The 20,537-nt window shown below is 32.3% G+C and overlaps 1 protein-coding gene across 1 annotated transcript in view; it reads left to right on the top strand.

Moving 5' to 3' along the window:
* LOC126882287 (zinc finger protein 112-like) overlaps positions 1–14,112 on the top strand; it is a 62,925-nt gene extending 48,813 nt beyond the window's left edge. Inside the window, exon 2 of the mRNA XM_050647147.1 lies at positions 11,019–14,112. Coding sequence (XP_050503104.1) covers positions 11,019–12,358 — 1,340 coding nt within the window. The 3' untranslated portion in view covers positions 12,359–14,112. The remainder of the gene's footprint in view (positions 1–11,018) is intronic.
* The last annotated feature ends 6,425 nt before the right edge of the window (positions 14,113–20,537 follow it).

Here is a 20,537-nt window from a genome sequence, read left to right as displayed (position 1 = left end):
TGGAATTGAGTTTTCGGTAGAACGCCTTCTCAGAGTTCTCAAAAAGTGCATTGTCACATTTTCGGTTGTTACTAACTTTATACCTTCTTAATCGTCCTGAATAGACGGAGAGTTTTTGTTTTAATGTATCCAGACACTGTTGGGCTGTGTTATTTTCTGGATCGTATCTCGAGTGTCTTGCAGTGCTCCGCATTATTTCTTCAGCTCTTTTAATGACTTTTCTACTTGTAACACCTCTTATATATTCTGTGACTTGACCAATATCCCTACGCAGTAATTCAATTTTTCCGAGAAGTCTTTTTTCCCAGGGTGCAATTCTGTTACCAGTCCTTCCGTTATTAGCACCCCGTCGTGTTCTGATCTTAACACCCATTACATTGGCAATTGCTGTAGCTGCACAGTAGATTAGCATATGCAGATATTCCAATGTGTGGGCTTCTACGACATAATTGGGTAGGACTTCAGTATTCACAATTTGTAACAGGGCACCTAGTTTCTTACAAGAGTTTATTCGTGGTAGCGGTGGTCTGCTAAGTGGATTTGTTCCATTAAACTCTTGTACGGCACGAGCCATTTCGTTCTCTAGACTATCGCGCAACTCGTTGTTTTCCTGCTGTGTATTGTCAGGTTGAGTTTCTGGTATGGGAATCTCAGGAATCTGCTCATCAAGGATTTCATTAGGGACTTGATCTAAAACTAGCTCTTGGTTATTAATCTCCCGTTCGACTTCGCTTTTGATCGTATTGCGTCTAGTCTCTGGGATAAGGTTGTTTCTTACGATTACCCGGTATTGATCTGATACTCTTTGCTCCGATACTTGAATATCTGGGTACTCCCTGCAAAATTCGGCATACAGCTGTTGTCTGTAGCCGATCGTTTCTTGACCGAGGTTTGTCACCTTATAATAGAAGCGCAAAATGCTTTCGTTAATGGACACAGTCCATTTCATGCGCTGCCTCGGTCGTCCCGCTTGAGTGAGCGCCGGCTGATGTTCCGGCGCAGCACCTTCAGCGAGTGGAGCTCTTGCTGTTGTTTGGCTCGCTTGTGGTTGTTGTTGTTGTTGTTGGGCTGTAGCTGTTTGTATGACAGGGGCCCGCCTCCTCAACACCCTGCCACCGACGTCCCGCATGCTGTCACGTCCAGCGCCGGCTCCAGACGTGCCCTGGCGATCCCCAGGCAGCGATCCTAAACACAAATTATTATTCTCCATTCTCATGGGTGTGCATTTTATACCTACTGCCAGGTGTCAGTTTTTGTTCCACGGCAAGTATTCCTGCTACTCTCTGGGTATTGGCGCTACGAATACCCAGAAAGCATCCCCCATTCGCAGGGGGCCGCGCCTGATAGAAGAACTGACAAAAAACTCCCACAGGTTATTATTATTATTATTATTATTATTATTATTATTATTTACCAGGCAAAGTGTGTACCCTTTAAACCTTTGATGGATAAGGGTCTTCTAATGCTGCCGATATTATAGTGGTAATTACATTGTTTAAAATTTTCCGTTTTTCTGGAAATCTAATGAACTTTATTTTAAATGGAACACCTTTAAATGGTATATTTTTTACGTTTTCAAGTCCTTAGGAAATACTGATTATTTTTCATGTTATATTCCCTATACCTAAATGCCGTAATTTCGGAGTTATTGCTACATTTATATAAAAAAAAAATTAAACAAATTATAAAAATTAATTTTTTCGGCCCGGGTAGACATTATTTTAGGTTCTTTGGATCATTGGAAACAAAGAAGGTCTTTTGTAATTTTCTTGTAAGTTAATTGTTTCCGAGTCATGAACAATTTAAAACTGAAAAAAATCGAAGAATACCGATTTTCAAGGTTCAAAACACAAGAAAAAATAATTTTTGAAATTAAAAGTACGTAATTTCAAGTTCAAACTTTCTTCTATCAGCTCCCTATAAGAATTGTTGGCACTAAATTATTCTAAAACATTGTTTTTTTAATTGTTAATGAAGCGCATATGAGAGGACGGGCTTAACAACTAAAAATCAATGTTTTAAAATAAAATAAGACCAAATCACTTATCGGTATCTGATACAATAAGGTTTGTACTTGTATTTAGGTGCTTCGTAATTTCAAAAATTATTATTTTTTCTTGTGTTTTTGAACCTTGAAAATAGGAATTTTTCGATTTTTTTCAGTTTTAAATTGTTTATAACTCGGAAACAATTAACTTTACAAGAAAATTGCAAATGACCTTCTTTGTTCCCAATTATCCAAAGAACCAAAAATAATGTTTACTCGGGCCGAAAAAATTTATTTTTAAAATTTTTTAAATTTTTTTAATAAATGTAGCAGTAACTCCGAACTTACGGCATTTAGGTATAGAGACTATAAAATGGAAAATAATCAGTATTTCTTAAGGACTTCAAAACGTAAAAAATATACAAGGTATTCAATTTAAAATAAGAAAGTTCATTAGATTCCCAGAGAAACGGAAGATTTGACAACAATGTAATTACCACTATAATATCTTATAAGACCCTTACCCACCAAAATTTATAAAAATCGTTCTAGCTGTTTCTGAGAAATTACCGTGTTTCTTTTTCGCTACCCTGTATAATGTTTTCTAATCATGTTATCCCAGAATGTAAGACCATTGGCATGGTGGCGTTCTATGGTCATCCAACATAAGAAACTTTTCTCATCATACGCTTTAGTCAATTCCAAACTATGTAATCGGCTAGGCAATGTCAAAGCTGCTAAGTTGGTTTCAATTTTTAAAGAGCTTAATTCTATAAGTGATCACGTGGCTGATCAGATTGATGACTTAGATTACAAGATTACTATGAGACAAACAGTTTGAGAAATTTATTTACTCTTGCATGCAAAATATTTTGAAGTTTTCCAATTTTTGTTGTGTTCCCATTAATAATAAATCGATAATAATATATTTGTTAAAAAATCGGAATAACAATTCGTGTTTGAGATTTTTTTTTCATATTAATGTATTATATTCACAAAGAAAATGAAAAAAACGCTTGTTTAATTTAAGTGACCAGATATCTCGTAAAGCGCAATTTGTCACGGACAATTCGTCACGTCCATTATTAAATAATTTTGTTTATTTTTGTTAACGTGGAAACTAACTGTTATTACAGTTGATATAATTGAAATTATGTTTGCCAATTTAACGAATAAGTACCGGGATAAACATGTTTAACACATTTTATATTTAGTGTTTCAGAATATATTAAAAGACTTTAAACACAAACAAATATTTAAATACATACAAACTTTTAACGATATTTTTAAAAGTTTATCCCTCTTATTTTTCCTTAAATTTGCATATACCTAGACAAAGGAATAATGAAGTAATTCGTGAAATCTTTAAGCCGACCACCGTCTTTAGACATTTCCAACTTTCCAAGTAAACATTTTGTAAAGGAAAGATTATAATTACCTGTTATTATAATAAAACTTGTGATTGGTTATAGCGTTGGGGTATTCAATCAACTGTTATAGTTGATAAGAGAATAAGAGAGATGACTTTTAATACTTGGTTTAAATACTTATCATATTCTGAATCACGAAATATGAAATGCCTTAAAAATGTTTATCCTGATACTGATTAGTTAAATTGATAATAGACCAGGGCTCATCTGTAAAAATATTAGCACATTTGGACGTTGAGAGGTGACTCAAATTTTTTTGCAGAAATTGCTTGAAAATAAATCAAATAATAATATTTGAGTTATCCTCCCTCTCAAAAAGGTCCGGAACATTGTTTAAATAATCAAAATGTCAAAAAATGAAGGAAAAATTCGATTTTTTTCTTCGTTTTTTGATTATAACTTATAAAGTATTCATTTCCGAGAAAAGTTGTACTGACATAAAAGTTGCGTAATTAAATTTCCTACAATATAGAATTGGTTAAGAATTTAAAAAATAGTCACCCTTGTTGCAAAATAGCAATAATTGCGAAAAAAAAAACATACATAAACAAGTATTCGTATTTTACGTTTTTCAACCATTTGTGCTACACTTAGGACCTTCATATTTCACCCAAAAAAACTTTATGATACAGTAAAATAATACTGTAAATTTCATTAAGATCGGTTTAATAGATTTTGCAAAATAAATTTTGCAATCCAGCTTTCGCAAAAAAATTCATTTTTTTCAAAATGTTACAGGACTGAAAATAAAGCAGATAACAAGTTGAATTTTTTTTTGCTTATAGAAGTTTACTGTACCTTTCATTTGCAATTTTGCAAAATTAAAATCGATTAACTACCACGGCGTTAGGAATTTTTTTAAATAAACATTCATTATTGGCTACGCGCAGGACAGCGGATAGTTTGCTCTTATTGGGCATTCCAATGACCTTTGATAATGATTGATACATTTTAATTTTTATTAAATTTCGGTATAAATAAATAAATTTGTTTATTGCAAAATAAAAACACATACTCTATCCTTTGAAATAACACTTTTATTATCAAAAACTTTATTGTTTATATATTTTAACTTAGAGAATAAAAGTTTATTATTTTTAAATATATGCAATTGTTTAAACAATATTTCACAAACAATAATAAAATTAGTTTGATTTTTGTGGAATTAAAATATTAAAATACAAGAAAATATAGTGTAAGAAAATATATTAGATAAAGATTAGAAGAAATTTTGGTGGAAATCAACTTGTGTGAATCGAACACCGCTGTCCTGCGGGTAGCACCAAAAATTAATGTTTATTTTAAAAATTTCCTGACGCCGTGGTAACTAATCGATTTTAATTTTGCAAATTGCAAATGAAAGGTACAGTACACTTCTATAAGCCAAAAAAATTTCAACTTGCTATCTGCTTTATTTTCAGTCCTGTAACATTTTGAAAAAATGAATTTTTTTTGCGAAAGCTGGATTGCAAAATTTATTTTGCTAAATCTATTGAACCGATCTTAATTAAATTTACAGTATTGTTTTACTGTATCATAAAGTTTTTCTGGGTGAAATATGAAGGTCCTAAGTATAGCATAAATGGTTGAAAAACGTAAAATGCGAATACTTGTTTTTGTATTGTTTTTTCGCAATTATTGCTATTTTGCAACAAGGGTGACTATTTTTAAAATTTTATACCAATTCTATATTGTAGGAAATTTAATTACGCAACTTTTATGTCAGTAAAACTTTTCTCGGAAATGAATACTTTTACAGTTATAATCAAAAAAACGAAAAAAGAAATCGAATTTTTTCTTAATTTTTTGACATTTTGATTAATTAAACAATGTTCCGGACCTTTTTGAGAGGGAGGATGACTCAAATATTATTATTTGATTTATTTTCAAGCAATTTCTGCAAAAAAATTTGAGTCACCTCTCAACGTCCATCTCAAAACAGATGCGCCCTGGACTATAAACATAATTTCATTTATAACTGTAATATGGTCCTTTTCATGGGCATTTTTCAGTGCGTCACAAATGATAGAAAAAAGGTAAGTCCGTGATAATACACATTTATAACATTTATTCTAACATGACATTTTAGTTAAATCTGACAGTTGTCACATTTTATTTGCAATTTGGCATACGAACAAATCAATTGTGTTTATTGCATTTATAAAATGGTATTTTCTTTGATTTGTATAGTCTTATAAATTGTACAGATTATATTCGTAGATATATTATACAGTGATGAGCGCGCTAATAACCGGCAAAATAGCACAAATGATGGAAAATCTATTAAGTTGTGAGATAAAAAGAAATACAACTAGTCGAACTGGGAAATTTAGCGATATTAACCTATAAATTTACAGTATATTGTGAGTATGTCAACCCACCTTTATGTGAGTATGTCAACTAAAACTGTCACTGTGACAGTAGTAGTTGCCAAACTCGTGCGATACGTTTAAAGGTGGGAAACAATGGAATAATGTAAATTTATAGGTTAATATGTATCGCTAAATCTCCCAGCTCGACTAGTTTCGTTTCTTTTTATGTCACAACTTAATACGTTTTCCATCTTTTGTGCTATTTTGCCGGTTATTATCGCGCTCATCACTGTATAATACTTAAATTTTTTTTTTCGATTATAGCGCTATCTATCGACAACTAGAATAAATGTTATAAATGTCTGTAATCACGGACGTGCCTTTTTTTCTGTCACATACAATTTAATGCGTTAGAAAGAAATCGAAAAACTGTGACGCACTGAAAGATACATAATAGAAAAAAAATAACAGTTTCCATTTTAACAAAAATAAACAGAATAATTCAATTTGGACGTTACGAATTTGTATGGTTACGAAATGTCGCCGTTACGAACTGTCGCTGTTACGAATTGTCCGTTACCATTTGTCCGGTTACGAACTGTCGCGTTACGAGATGTCATGGAAGCGTTTTAAACATGTTTTAAACAAAAACTGTTTTAAACCTAAACGAATGTTTAAAACAGTTGATTAAAGTAAAACAACCCTGCCGACGATATTCGAAAGTCAAGTTGAATAGTGTCGGTGCCAGACTGTCTCCTTGCTTTAATACTTTTGACTATTGAATTCTGACAGTTGTTAACAATTCCGTTGCTGCTTTTATTTTTAGGGATGTTAATTTTATTTATTTATTAAGCGCAACAGGCCTTGTAGGCCTAGGGCTAAAATGTTTACATTTCTGATTACATAAATAATATAGTAAATAACTTAATATAACTTACATAACTTATAAATTTTATTTAAATACACTTCAGTCTTTTTATACACTCCTTCACAACCTCTCTCCATCTCCTTCTGTCCAATGCTAGTTCTTTCCATCTCTCAATGTTACTTTTCTTCAAGTCTTCATATACACTGTCCTTCCATCTTTTCCTTGGCCTGCCTTTCCTCCTCTTTTGTATTGGTCTTCGTGAAAGTACCATTTTTGGCATTCGTTTACTTCCCATTCTCTCTATGTGCCCCAAGTATCGTATTCTCTGTGCTTTGATCGTCATCGTAATCGTTGGCTCTTGATATAGTTCTTCCAATTCTTTATTGGTTCTTCTTCTCCACTGACCTTCTATTTTCACACCTCCATATATTGCTCTTTGCATTTTTCTCTCCCATCTTTCTAACAGGTCTGTTTCTGACTTTTTGAGCACCCATGTTTCGCTTGCGTATGTTACTGTAGGTCTGATAACAGTCTTATAAATTCTTATTTTTGTTTTTCTTGATACGTATTTGGATTTCAATAATGTGCGTAATGCTCCATATTTTTTATTTCCTTTAGCTATTCTTGCCTTTATCTCCCCTTCTTCATGACCATTTTCATCTATTTTGGCTCCCAGGTAAATAATTTCTTTGGCTCTTTTAAACGAGTATGTTTTTTCTCCATCTATTTGTACTATGATGTTATTCTCTTTTTCTTTTTGGATCTCTCCCATTATCATATACTTTGTCTTTTCTTCATTTATTTTAAGTCCGAATTTTTTGGCTTCTGTTATTATGTTTTTCATTAACTTTTGTAGTTCTTTTTTTCTTGTTGCTAATAGCGTCAGATCATCTGCAAATGCTATGCATTGGTGGCCGTTTTTAAATATCGTTTCTTGCATGTTTATTCTGCTTTTCCTGATTATTCCTTCCAATGTTAGATTGAATGCCATTGTTGATAGTGGGTCTCCTTGTCGTAATCCTTCCTTGGTTTCAAACTTTTTGGATGTATACCCTTTCCAAGCTATTTCGTTTGTTGTGTTTTCCATCGTCATCTTTATCATCCTGACAATTTTACTTGGTATCCCCAATTCTTTCATCAGTTCGTACATCTGCTGTCTATTTACTGTGTCGTAAGCCTGCTTAAAGTCTATGAACAAAGCATATAGTACTGTTTTATGTTCGTAACAGGTAGTCTGTATTTCTTTTAAGGCAAATATTTGGTCAGTCGTTGATCTGTTGTTTCTAAAACCTGCCTGGTATTCCCCCAGTATTTTTTGCGAATAATGACTTAGCCTTTTACTTATACTTTGTGCCAAGATTTTGTAAACTATTTCTAATAGTGCGATGCCTCTGTAGTTTTCGCGTAGCATTCTATCACCTTTTTTTATGTATAGGGCATATTCTTGCTATGGTCCACTCTTCTGGCATTTTTTCTACTTCCCATATTCTTTTTATCAGATCATATATCTCTTTCTGTAGTCTTTTCCCTCCTGATTTTATCATTTCGGCCGATATTTCTGTTATTCCTGGGCTTTTGTTATTTTTCAAGCTCTTTATTTCGTTCTTTATTTCTTGTTCTGTGGGTATTTCTATTGCTATCTGATCATCTTCAATTTCATGGTTTGTTTCCTTTTGTACTTCGCTCTTATTTAGCAGTTCTGTGAAATAGTTTTGCCAGTTTCCATTATTTTTTCAGGCTCATTTAGCAACATCCCTTTATCATCTCTCATATATGGGTTGTTTTTTTGATATCCTCTTTCCATTTTTTTTGCTTCCTGGTAGAATGATCTTATTTCTTTTTTTTTTGAAATTTTTCTTCTATTTCTTTCAGTTTGTTCTCGTTGTATTTTCTCTTTTTGCTTCTACATTTTCTTTTCATGATTTTTCTCAATTCTCTGTATTCTTCTCTAGCGCTTTCTTCGTCATTTGTGAGATTTTTGAGTCTTACTTTTCTTATTGCTTCTGCTATTTCTTGACATTCTTCATCATACCAATCTTTTGTTTTGTGTTTTCTTTTGGTTTTCGCTAGGATTGCTTTACTTGTGTCCAAGATTGCTTCTTTGATATTTTGCCATTGTTTGTCTGGGCTTGACGTTTCTTGTTCCCTGATTAGTCTGTTGGTTATTCCCTGTTCATACTTCTTCTGTGTGTTGTTATCTTTTAGTAGTCCTATGTTAAATTGTTTTCCAATTTTTTCTGTTGTTTTATTGTTTCGCTTTATGTTATGCTCGATTTTATATTCTGCTCTCACCAGGTAGTGGTCAGAGTTACAGTCCGCTCCTCTCATGCTCTTTACATTTATTACATTGTTTGCATGCTTCTTCTCTATTAAAATATGGTCTATCTGATTTACTGTCTTCTTATCAGGGGAAATCCACGTTCCTTTATATATATCTTTTCGGCGTAATTGTGTGCTTCGTATCACCATTTGTCTTTCTGTTGCAAAGCCTATTATTCTTTGGCCATTATCGTTCGACACCTCATGCTTACTATATTTCCCTATTATGTGTTCGTATATATTCTCTCTTCCTACTTTGGCGTTGCAGTCTCCCATTATTATTTTGATGTCAAACCCTGGTAATTTATCATATTCTCTTTCCAATTGCTCGTAGAATTCATCTTTTTCTTCTTCTGTGGCATCTTCAATCGGTGCGTGTACATTTATTATACTTATGTTTCGTTTGTCCCCTTTTAATCTTATTGTGCATAGTCTATCTGATATTGGTTGGACTGCCATTACTCTTTCCTTCCATTTTCGCTGTATTATAAAACCTGTTCCTAACCTTCTGGTTTCTCCCCCGCTTTTAAAAAATACCACTTCTTCTATTTCTACTATTTCTGTTTCCAATTGTTTTGTCTCTTGTAAAGCTATTATTTCTACATTATATCTTTTAATTTCTCTAATTAATTCTTTGAGTTTTCCTGTTTCGTATGTGCCTCTTACATTCCATGTACCCAAGTTGACTTTAGTTTTCTTTTTGTTATCTTTACTTATTGCCTTGTCCATTGCCTGCGTCGTTTCCTTCTTATTTATCCCTGTTGCAAACTGTATCTTGTCATTTTTCGGCTTTTCTTTTTTATTGCTGTCTTGATTTGTTTTATTTCCATAGTTCGTAATCCTATTCTTTGCATTTTTCGTCGTCATTTGTTTCCTTTCATTGCTATTGCTTAGTTTTTTGCTTTGGTCTCTACCACCAACGTTTGGTTCATTCCATCCCAGCGCCATATTTCATGATCGGCATATATTTTCTTATACCCTACTTTCACTTTTCTCCCTTCCTTTCTTAGTTCTTGCGCTTTTTGTCTGACCTGTTTCTGTACAATTCTGTCGTTCTTTGATAGGTCATCGTTGATATAAACTAGACCCTCTTCTCGATTTCTCAATTTGGTTTTGTTTCGCATGATTTTTCTTTTATCTTCTTCCTTTTCAAGCTCAACCAGACAAACTTTTTCTCCTAACTTCAGAGCCTTCTCTATTTGTACATCTAATTTTAATTCAGTCTGCATAAAATTTTTCATTGCATGTTTTAGGATATCTGGCCCATTTGTATCTATGTTCAATCCCTGTATAATTATATTTTTCCGCCTTTTTTGATTTTCTAAACTTTCAAGCTGTTCTTCTATTTGATAAACTGCCTGTTTTAGTTTCGTGTTTTCTTCTCTTAATGTTACATTCTCCTGGCGTAGCTCTCTTATTTCATCTCTATATTCTTTCTGCTCTCTACGCATCTCGCTAAGTTCTCTTGATTGTTCCTCGATTTTTAGACTTACTCCTGCCATCATTTCCATAATTTTTTGTATATTCTCCTCCATTTTCTCCTTTCTGTAGGAGGGAGATCTGCTTATTTTTCGACTTTTGTTAAAAGCCCGTTCCAATTCTTCCTCTTTTCTCTTCTTGTCGTTTTCGTCTGTCGTGGTACCGTCACTTTCTGTTCGAAATAATAGCTCTTCGTATTTTTTATCTTCTCTGCTCATTACAACTGGTTCGTTTTACTGCGATAAAGGTCTCGTTCGGACTATCTCCGCGGAAACTTAACCTTTCTCAGTGTAGCGTCTTACTTTTTTTCTTTTTTTTTTGATAAAATTATATTGAGCAGTATATACTATTTCGCTCCTCCCTACTTACAGGACTTCCCTGTCGACTTGGCAACACCGCGTTCCAATCAAACAAGAATCCACTTCGAATATCGTAATATCGATGACGTTTTATTTGTTTATGTGTTACGCTTACCTTTGATTTTTGCCAATTTGGAGCACAATTTCAATATTTAGTTTATTATTTTTCGTTCAGCGCGAAGATTACTCACTTAACTTCACACATATTTGATATAACTTGTCTCTATTAATTTTAAACAAACATGAACTGTTAAAATATTTTAGGTTTCCCCAAGGAGGAGAACAAAATGGAAACTATGGAAACTTTATATGCACATTCATCTCAGAAACAAAACTACATAGGTCAACACGCAGAAGGACAAATATTAAACAAACATGTGGAAGTTGTGACTGGACAAAGAGCTTATAAATGCGAAATTTGTTTAAAGCAGTTGGCTAGAAGCCATTCTTTAAAAAGACATTTGAGATTGCACACTGGAGAAAAACCATACAAGTGTGAAATTTGTTTTAAACGATTTAGTGAATCAGGTTATTTGAAAACACATTTAAGGTTGCACACTGGAGAAAAACCTTACAAGTGTGAAATTTGTTTTAAACAGTTTATTGAAGCAGGTGTTTTGAAAAAACATTTGAAAGTGCACACTGGGGAAAAACCTTACAAGTGTGAAATTTGTTTTAAACAGTTTAGCGAAGCAGGTAATTTGAAAACACATTTGAGAGTGCACACGGGGGAAAAACCTTACAAGTGTGAAATTTGTTTTAAGCAGTTTAGTGAAACAGGTCATTTGAAACAACATTTAAGAGTGCACACTGGGGAAAAACCATATAAGTGTGAAATTTGTTTTAAGCAGTTTAGTCAAGCAGGTTATTTGAAAACACATTTGAATATACACACTGGAGAAAACACTTACAAGTGTGAAATTTGTTTTAAGCAGTTTAGCCAAGCAGGTAATTTGAAAACACATTTGAATATACACACTGGAGAAAACACTTACAAGTGTAAAATTTGTTTTAAGCAGTTTAGCCAAGCAGGTCATTTGAAAACACATTTGAATATACACACTGGAGAAAACACTTACAAGTGTGAAATTTGTTCTAAGCAGTTTAGTCAAGCTTGTTATTTGAAAACACATTTGAGAGTGCACACTGGGGAAAAACCATTCAAGTGTAAAATTTGTTTTAAGCAGTTTTCCAAGAAAGCCAGTTTGGAAATACATTTGAGAGTGCACACTGGAGAAAAGCCTTACAAGTGTGAAATTTGTTTTAAACACTTTAGTGAAGCAGGTTCTTTGAAAAAACATTTAAGAGTGCACACTGGGGAAAAACCATACAAGTGTGAAATTTGTTTAAAACAGTTTACTACAACAAACCAATTGAAAGAACATTTGAGAACACATACTGGAGAAAAACCTTACAAGTGTAAAATTTGTTTAAAGCAATTTAATCAAGCAACTCATTTGAAAACACATTTGAGAACCCACACTGGAGACAAACCTCACCAGTGTGAAATTTGCTTAAAACAATTTAGTCAAGCAGGTTATTTGAAAACACATTTGAGAGTGCACACTGGAGATAAACCTCACAAAAGTGTGAAATTTGTTTAAAACAGTTTACTACAACAAATCAATTGAAAGTACGCTTGAGAGTGCACACTGGGGAAAAGCTTTACAAGTGTGAAATTTGTTTAAAGCAGTTTAGTGAAGCAGGTTCCGTGAAAAAACATTTGAGAGTGCACACAAGTGTGAAATTTGTTTAAAACAGTTTAGTGAAGCAGATGTTTTGAAAAAACATTTGAGTGTGTACGCTGAGGAAAAACTTCACAAGTGTGAAATTTGTTTAAAGGAATTTAGTCAAGCAATTTTTTGAAAAAACATTTGAGAGTGCACACTGGAGAAACGCCTTACAAGTTCGAAAATTGCTTTAAGCAGTTTCGTGAAGCAAGACTTTTAAAAATACATATGAGGGTGCACACTGGAGAAAAGCCTTATAAGTGTGAAATTTGTTTTAAACAATTTAGTGATTCAGGTAATTTGAAAGCACATTTGAGAGTGCCCACCGGAGAAAAACCTCACAAGTGTGGAGTTTGTTCAAAGCAATTTAGTCAAGCTATTGTTTTGAAAAAACATTTGAGAGTGCACACTGGAGAAGCATCTTGTTTATGGACCTCGCACTTCAACAATACCACCCCGCTGAGCTGAATATTAATGACTCTCTTAGTTGTCTGCAGGACTATACAAGTGTGAAATTTCTTCTAAGCAGTTTTGTCAATTATGTAATTTGAAAAATCACATGAGAGTGCACACTGGAGAAAATCCTTACTAGTGCGAAATTTGAAGAGACATTCGAGAGTGCGACGAGACATTCGACGAGTTTCAAATTCATTTGAAAACCCATTTGACAGTATGTTTGATTTAAGCAGTTATCTTATACAAATATTTATATACAGACTGTTTCATTAATAATTGTCCATATAGTAACTGGAGAAACCTTAGCACAAAATTCGAAGATTTAACCTAAAACACTTCAATAAAATATTCCTCATTACCGAGATACAGAGTGTTTTATTACAGATATTCTAAAATGATTTTAGCCCATTGTTAAAGCACCTTTTAATACATTTTTTTTTGAAACTTGACACACAGTTTACACATGTTAGGATACTTTGACTAGTCTTAAAAGATTGTTTTCCGCTGTTACCAGAGGCGATCTGTAGGGATATATACTTTATTTTCGCCCTCACAATCTACGCCATTGTCGTAATAATCATTTCAGCCTGTTTTTTGATTCCTTGTTACTTTTTACATAAATATCCGTTTGTGTCATTACGATAAAGTAAGTAGTTTTGAAGTTATTTGCGTTTAAAGGTAATAGATTCCATAAGACTATGTATTTTAAACTACATTCACTAAGATTATGTGTTTAAAATACATAATTTTATTGAATCCATTACATTAAAACGCAAATAACTTGAAAACTACTTACTCTGTCGCATTAAGACTAAAGGATGATATTTACGTAAAAAGTAACAAATAATCAAAAAACATGCTGAAATGATTATTACGACAGTGGCGTAGATTGTAATTTAACACTAGTTAAGCTACCCTAAACGTGTAAACTGTGTGTCAAGTTTGAACAAAAAATATTAAAAGGTGCTTTAACAATGGGCTAAAATCCTTTTAGAACATTTGTAATAAGACACTCTGTATCTCGGTAAGTAAGAATATTTTATTTAACTGCCTTACTAATAAAACACTCGTATTCTAAGGTTATTCCGTATTTATATCTAGAATAGTTATCCTAAGTATAAGGTAGATTTAGTACGAAAATAATTTGTTACTAATAAACTCGGTATAAGTTAGTTATAAGTATTCTCACTTTATTCCGAAATAATAGTTTGGCAACGTCGCAATCTTCTACAAGTACATAAAACAACGAAATATAGGGCTTTTCGTTCACAGTCATTTGTTTCGAGCTTCTGTCATATGTCGTATAATCCGTATATATTAATATTATACACATATTGTACAACATATGACAGAAGCTCGAAACAAATGACAATCGATGAAAAGCCCTATTGGGTGAAATATGTAAATTTTGGAAAGTTGGAAACAATTCGGGGAAAAACTAGAATCAGATAGTAAAAGTAACCAAAAGCTGTTTTATAAGACTATGAAGAAAGGGAAAAAATACAGTTCAATTGACAATTAGAGACGAAACAGGAAACATTTTGACATAGGAAGAAGAAATAATGGAAAGATGGAAAAGGTATTTTCAAGAACTATTATCAACCGAAAACGAAACACCACAGTATACCATTAACGTGACAAATACCGGAGTAACCATAGAAGAAACGCAAGAAACTGCAATAACATGGGAAGAATTTACACAAGGACTGACAAAAATGAAAAATGGAAAGTCACCAGGGCATGATAAAATAACAACGGAGATGCTCAAGTATATGCCCAAACAGCACAAGTATCAAACAGCACCACTAGGACATTAGTACGTCCTGAGGACGTACGTTTCAGGTCCTGGGACATCCTCGGGACGTACCGAGGACTTCCGATGTTACAAAATCATCCGTGCCCAGGACGTCCGACCAAACTCTCCTGGGGACGTCCGACTAAAACCTCCTTGGGACAGTCGTCCAAAACCCCCTTGGAACCTCCGACCACACCTTTTTAGGGCATTATGTAAAATGTTTTCAGAAATTTTAAACATGACGTGTAATTACTAATAAACAATGTTGAAAAAGTCTAAAATTATTTTATATAAATTTACTCATAACTTGTAAAGATGAAATCTGCATTTAAAATGAAAAAAACACATATTACCTACATCAAACAAATTTTTATTAAAATTTAACAAACAATAAGATGTCTTATCTTCTTTGCTTTGCTTGCTTCTCCAAATTTTGATAATTCTTTTACCTACAATCGTAGATAAAAGAATATTACCAAGTTCCTACCTTATATAAAAACACTTAAGCCATGGCTTATCGGGTTCTTGCTGAAGTATAGCTGTATCCTCTGTTTGCATAGAAACTTAATCTTTTGTGCTAACATTTCTTTCTGTCCTTCTATAACGGTTAATCTACCCGCTATCCTATGATTGGCCAGGCTGGGTTTACGCTTGGCATAATATGACACCGTTGCCGTATCCTCAATTTTTCACAAACATAACCACATCACATAAAGTTACATTTAAAAATAGCTGCTTCAATAGTTTTGAAGCACCAAAAAAATAAAGTTTGGAAAAGTAAATAGTACAATATCAATGTAAATACTGGATAGAAAAAACTCAAAAGAGGCATTTTAAATCAAAGTTAATTAAAATTGTTACAAAAAAGATAAATAAAGATCAACTGTATAAATGTTTTTAAATCTAAAGATAATTTAAATTTTTTTTATTAATGATTACTATTAAAACATTAATTGAAATTTAAATTATTCAGTAGATTATATTCAAAGTTAACTAACACTGTTATAAAAAGGAAGATCAACTGGTAAATGAAGATAAACTGTATAAATTTTGTTTAGACTATAAATCTATCTCTATATTTTAAACGTTCTTATACAATCTTACTATTAATGTTGTTCTGAAACTATTTCCTTGTGGCATTTTTATAATTAAGTATTTTTTATGGGAAATAAGCCACAATTTTACTAAAAAAAATGAATTTATTAACGTTTCGAAGCCCAAATCGGGTTTCGTTGTCAAAATACAACTAAAATAAACAAAAATGTTGTTGCTAAGTAAAAAAATTCTTCTAATAATTTATTTAATCTGACTCAATTATATTGGCAATTTAGACGTAAGTATATTATACATTTTAAAGTAGAAGACTTTAAAATGATATCGCCAATATTTATGAGTTGCAATATTTATATTTACAACGAAACCCGATTTGGGCTTCGAAACGTTAATAAATTCATTTTTTAGTAAAATTGTGGCTTATTTCCCATAAAAAATACTTAATCTTACTATTCTTGTATATTATACCATTGATTGCAATTATACAAGAATCAGACAAATAAAGTATGGCAACACTGCAAATTCCAAATAACTGAAGGTTACTATAGATCCATTCCTGATCTGGATTCGTAATTCCTAGGGACGTCCGTAATCGTGCTTCCTGGGGACGTCCGATTAAGGTCCCATTACATTCTGACTTAGCGGGACCTGAAACAGACGTCCTGGGGACGCCCGTATTCGTACTTCCTGGGGACGTCTGGATTTGTAATTCCTGGGAACGTCCGATTGAGGTCCCCGTACATTCGGACTTAATTGGGACCTGAAACGGACGTCCTCGGGATGTCATGTGCTATCTGGGTGGGAGTACAAGGACAAGATATGGAAAGCTGAAAGAATACCAGAAGAATGGAAGATCTCGTTGATACTACCCATATTTAAATCTGGAGATGAAAAAGAATGCAAAAACTATAGAGGCATAATGCTCTTGTGCTCGGCGATGAAACTGTACGAACAAATATTACAAGAAAAGCTGACAAAGATAATCGATACAAGATTAGCAGAATCTCAAATAGAAAAGGAAGAAGTGTGCAAGATCACATCTTCACTATTAAACAGATCATTGAGAAAACGAAACTCAGAAGAGGAAAAGCTTATTTTGCGTTTATCGAAAAAAGCATTTGATCTTGTTCCTCGGCAAAAAGTATGGTCGCTCCTGGAACAAAGAGGAGTAACAACCAAACTAAGGAAGAATATTGAATGTCTATATAAAAATATGACGAATTGTGTTAAAACTAGAAACCTCAAGTCAGAAAATTTTATAACAAAAGATGGTCTAAGACAGGGAGGAGGACTAAGTCCAACATTGTTTACGTTGTTTATGGACGAAATAATTAAAAAATTTAGTCACAGAACAAAAAACCTATTTGTAGGATACAAAAGTTTGCAACCGATCGAAATATCACAATGTGCTTTTGCAGATGACATCGTTATAATGGCAGCAAAAGAAAAGGACCTACAAGAAAACTTACAAACGTGGAATGAAATATTAGAAGAAAATGGCATGAAACTAAACTTAACAAAAACAAAAGTAATGATAGTAGCAGAAACTAAAGAAAACGTGAGTATTCAGATCAATGGTATACATATACAACAAGTTGAATGCTTCGAATACCTGGGTGTAAAAATTGAAGATTCAGGTCAACAAGGTTTAGAAATCGATAAACGTATAGAGAAAGCAATAAATTCATATTATGCAGTGAACACAACTTTTATAGGAAAAGAGGAAATAGCGCAAAGTACAAAAATGAAAGTATTTAAGGCAATATATATATATATATATGTATATATATATATATATATATATATATATATATATATATATATATAATATATATATATATATATATATATATATATATATATATATATATATCCAAACTGGTGTTTGGATCTTTGATTCTATTCGAAAAATTTTTCCCAGCCCGAAATGGTGGATGTGTGAATTGTTCGTAAGGGGATTTTTCCACATTCTCTATTTCATCTATTTGATTTCGTACGAGTGGTCGTTAAACCAATAACCTTGGATCTTTGGTTCACTGAGTGTATATATATATATATATATATATATATATATATATATATATATATATATATATATACATCCCGCTATCATTATGTCATCTTTTCATGTTGCAGTCATTTGGCATCACCAAGAAATACTATCATTTTCGAATTTTAATTCGTGTATGTTTGTTGAGCGCATTTTTTAACGCCCTGTATCGTTCTCAGTTTTCTAAAATTTTAATTTTAAAAATTTAAATTATAGGTATACAAAAATTTTTACACTTCATAACCATTTTGACTTCCACCACATAAAAATGTGTATTTCCCATCATTTTGCCGCTTTTCGACGTTGCCACGAGTTAAAAATACCGATCTTTTGAGGACAGGTAGAAAAGGTCTATTGTAAACTTAGAGGATGGAATATTTTGGTAAAATATTCCATCCTCTCAGATTATAAACTACATAAAAGGTAGGTTCTTTACCTGTTCAGCTGGATTACCAAGCAAGGGTCTAAATATTTTACGAGTTGAATTGTGTTTATTTGATTTCATCTGTTAAATTAAAATTTCTCATACCGACTTAAAATATTTGTTTGAAAAATTCATTTTATATTTTCGTTTAATTTACTTAGGGTTTTTGGTCAGAATTTTGAAGAAACGCTTGGTTTGACATAAAATTTGGGACACGTACCTATAGCTAATATGTTAAAGAAAAAAAGTGATATTGTGCCGATATGTGCTTTTGATCTGGAGGTGAGTTTCGTCGGTTATAGGGTATGAAAACAAATACGTTCAAATAAGTCCGGAATTGGATAAACTGACTAATTCTAAGCAACTTCTATTTTATAGCGTTTTTCACTAAGTCAATACTTTTAGAGATATTTGCGAGTGAATATGTTCATTTTTCAACAAAAAAAAAAAACGTTTTTATACGGTTTTTCGCAAATAACTCAAAAAGTAGGTACTTTATTGAAAAAAAATTAGCAAATAGTAAATATAGCTTATAAAAAAGTGAAAAAATGGTATATGTGTCAGGTCTGTAGACCCAGTAGAAGCAGAGTTATTGCTAAGCTTTGTTTTAAAACCAAGAGGAGTAGGTAAACTAAATGGCAGATTCACACCCAAGAAAGTCACTAGAAATATCATCAGATAAATCTTCTTTTTTGGTTGATCATATCGGCCTTTGACGGTAATCTTGACTAAAAATCTAAAAATAAAAGGAAGAACGCAGAAAATACAAAAATTGCTGATAAAATAAATAAACTGACCTATGAAATGCCAATAGTGTCAAAATTTGATATGAGTAAAATTGCCTGAGGTTGTACCAATTACAAACAAGGTGTACGGCGCGGGAAATTTTGAATGACTCCTCTTGTTTAAAAACAGACTATAGTGAAAAATAAGCTCATATATCTCAAATTCCAAATCGAATATTTTAACGTGAAATAAAAAAAATGAAACACTTTTCTGGGAAAACTTATTACAACTTTCTTAAAGTGTTTAAGAAAACGTTTATTTTTATTTTTTTTTTAAGTTTCCAGCAGCAAGAGTAAGCAGGTTACGCTCAAAATACAGTTGTTCCTTTTTTTTTGGTTAAAAATATTCTAAAAACTCCCTCTAATTAACAGCCCAAATGGAATTAATCGTTACCACTTCACAAGTAACTTTATGTATTGTTTGTGTTTGTAAGTTTCATCAGTTCAAAGTGCTTATTTGTGGAAAAATTTGGTTTTAAAGTAAATTTTTTTAAATCTTTAATTTTGAAAAAAAGACTTTTGTCAAAATAACTTAAAAATTATTAGTGATACCAAATATCTTAAAGAGTAAAAAATGTAGGTGTTGCTTTTTTAAATATTTGGAATTTTTTGATTTTCTGGAAGACAAAAATTGGTTAAGATATGGCTGTTCAAAATTTGCATATACATACTCGTGACTAGTGATTCGTTCGAGGCCTTTCAACAAAACCCCTTTCAAAAATAAGCATTTTGAACCAATGCAACTTACAGATCATATACAGGGTTTCCCCGAAAATAGTGCGTTCCTTAAAGGTATAGATAGAAAGCACAATGTAGAGCAAAAAAGTCTTATCATTTTATTCTAAATTCAGCCGTTTGACCAAAAAACGAAAATACATTTTGATATGCAAATTGATACTCAATTAGTAAATAAACAAGGGGTCCCATTAGATTAAATTTCACAGTCACAGGTTCTTCTACGCCATGTTGCCAGGTCATATAAATTTATGAAAATAAAAATTTACTCTTATGGAGAACAACGTAATTTTTGTTGAAACGGTTAACTTTAGGAAAAAATGTTACAACACCTTTTTGTTCTAAATTGTGTATTATATCCACACCTTAAAGGAACGCACTATTTTCGGAGACACCCTGTATAAACAATACATTTATCTAAAGTAACGTGTGAAGCGGTAACAATTAATTTTCATTACTTTCTTTTGCCAAAAAAAAGGGAACGATTTTATTTTCAGCGTAACTTGCTTACTTTTCACGCTAGAAACTGTTTTAAAAACACCAAAAAAAATTTTTTTTAAACACTTTAAAAGAGTTATGATGAGTGTTTCCCGAAAAGTGCTTTATTTTTTTGGTTATTTTACGTTGAAATATTCGATTTGGTATTTGACGAATAAGAACCTATTTTTCATTAGCTGCAACCCTGCTTCTACTGGGTCTACAGACCTTATACTGACACCTCTTTTTCATAAGCTATATTATTGCTAGGAATATTT

The sequence above is a fragment of the Diabrotica virgifera genome, chromosome 3, assembly GCF_917563875.1.
Source record: "Diabrotica virgifera virgifera chromosome 3, PGI_DIABVI_V3a".
Lineage (NCBI taxonomy): Eukaryota > Metazoa > Arthropoda > Insecta > Coleoptera > Chrysomelidae > Diabrotica > Diabrotica virgifera.
Note: the sequence above shows the minus strand (reverse complement) of the source record. Positions and strands in the feature narration are given on the sequence as shown.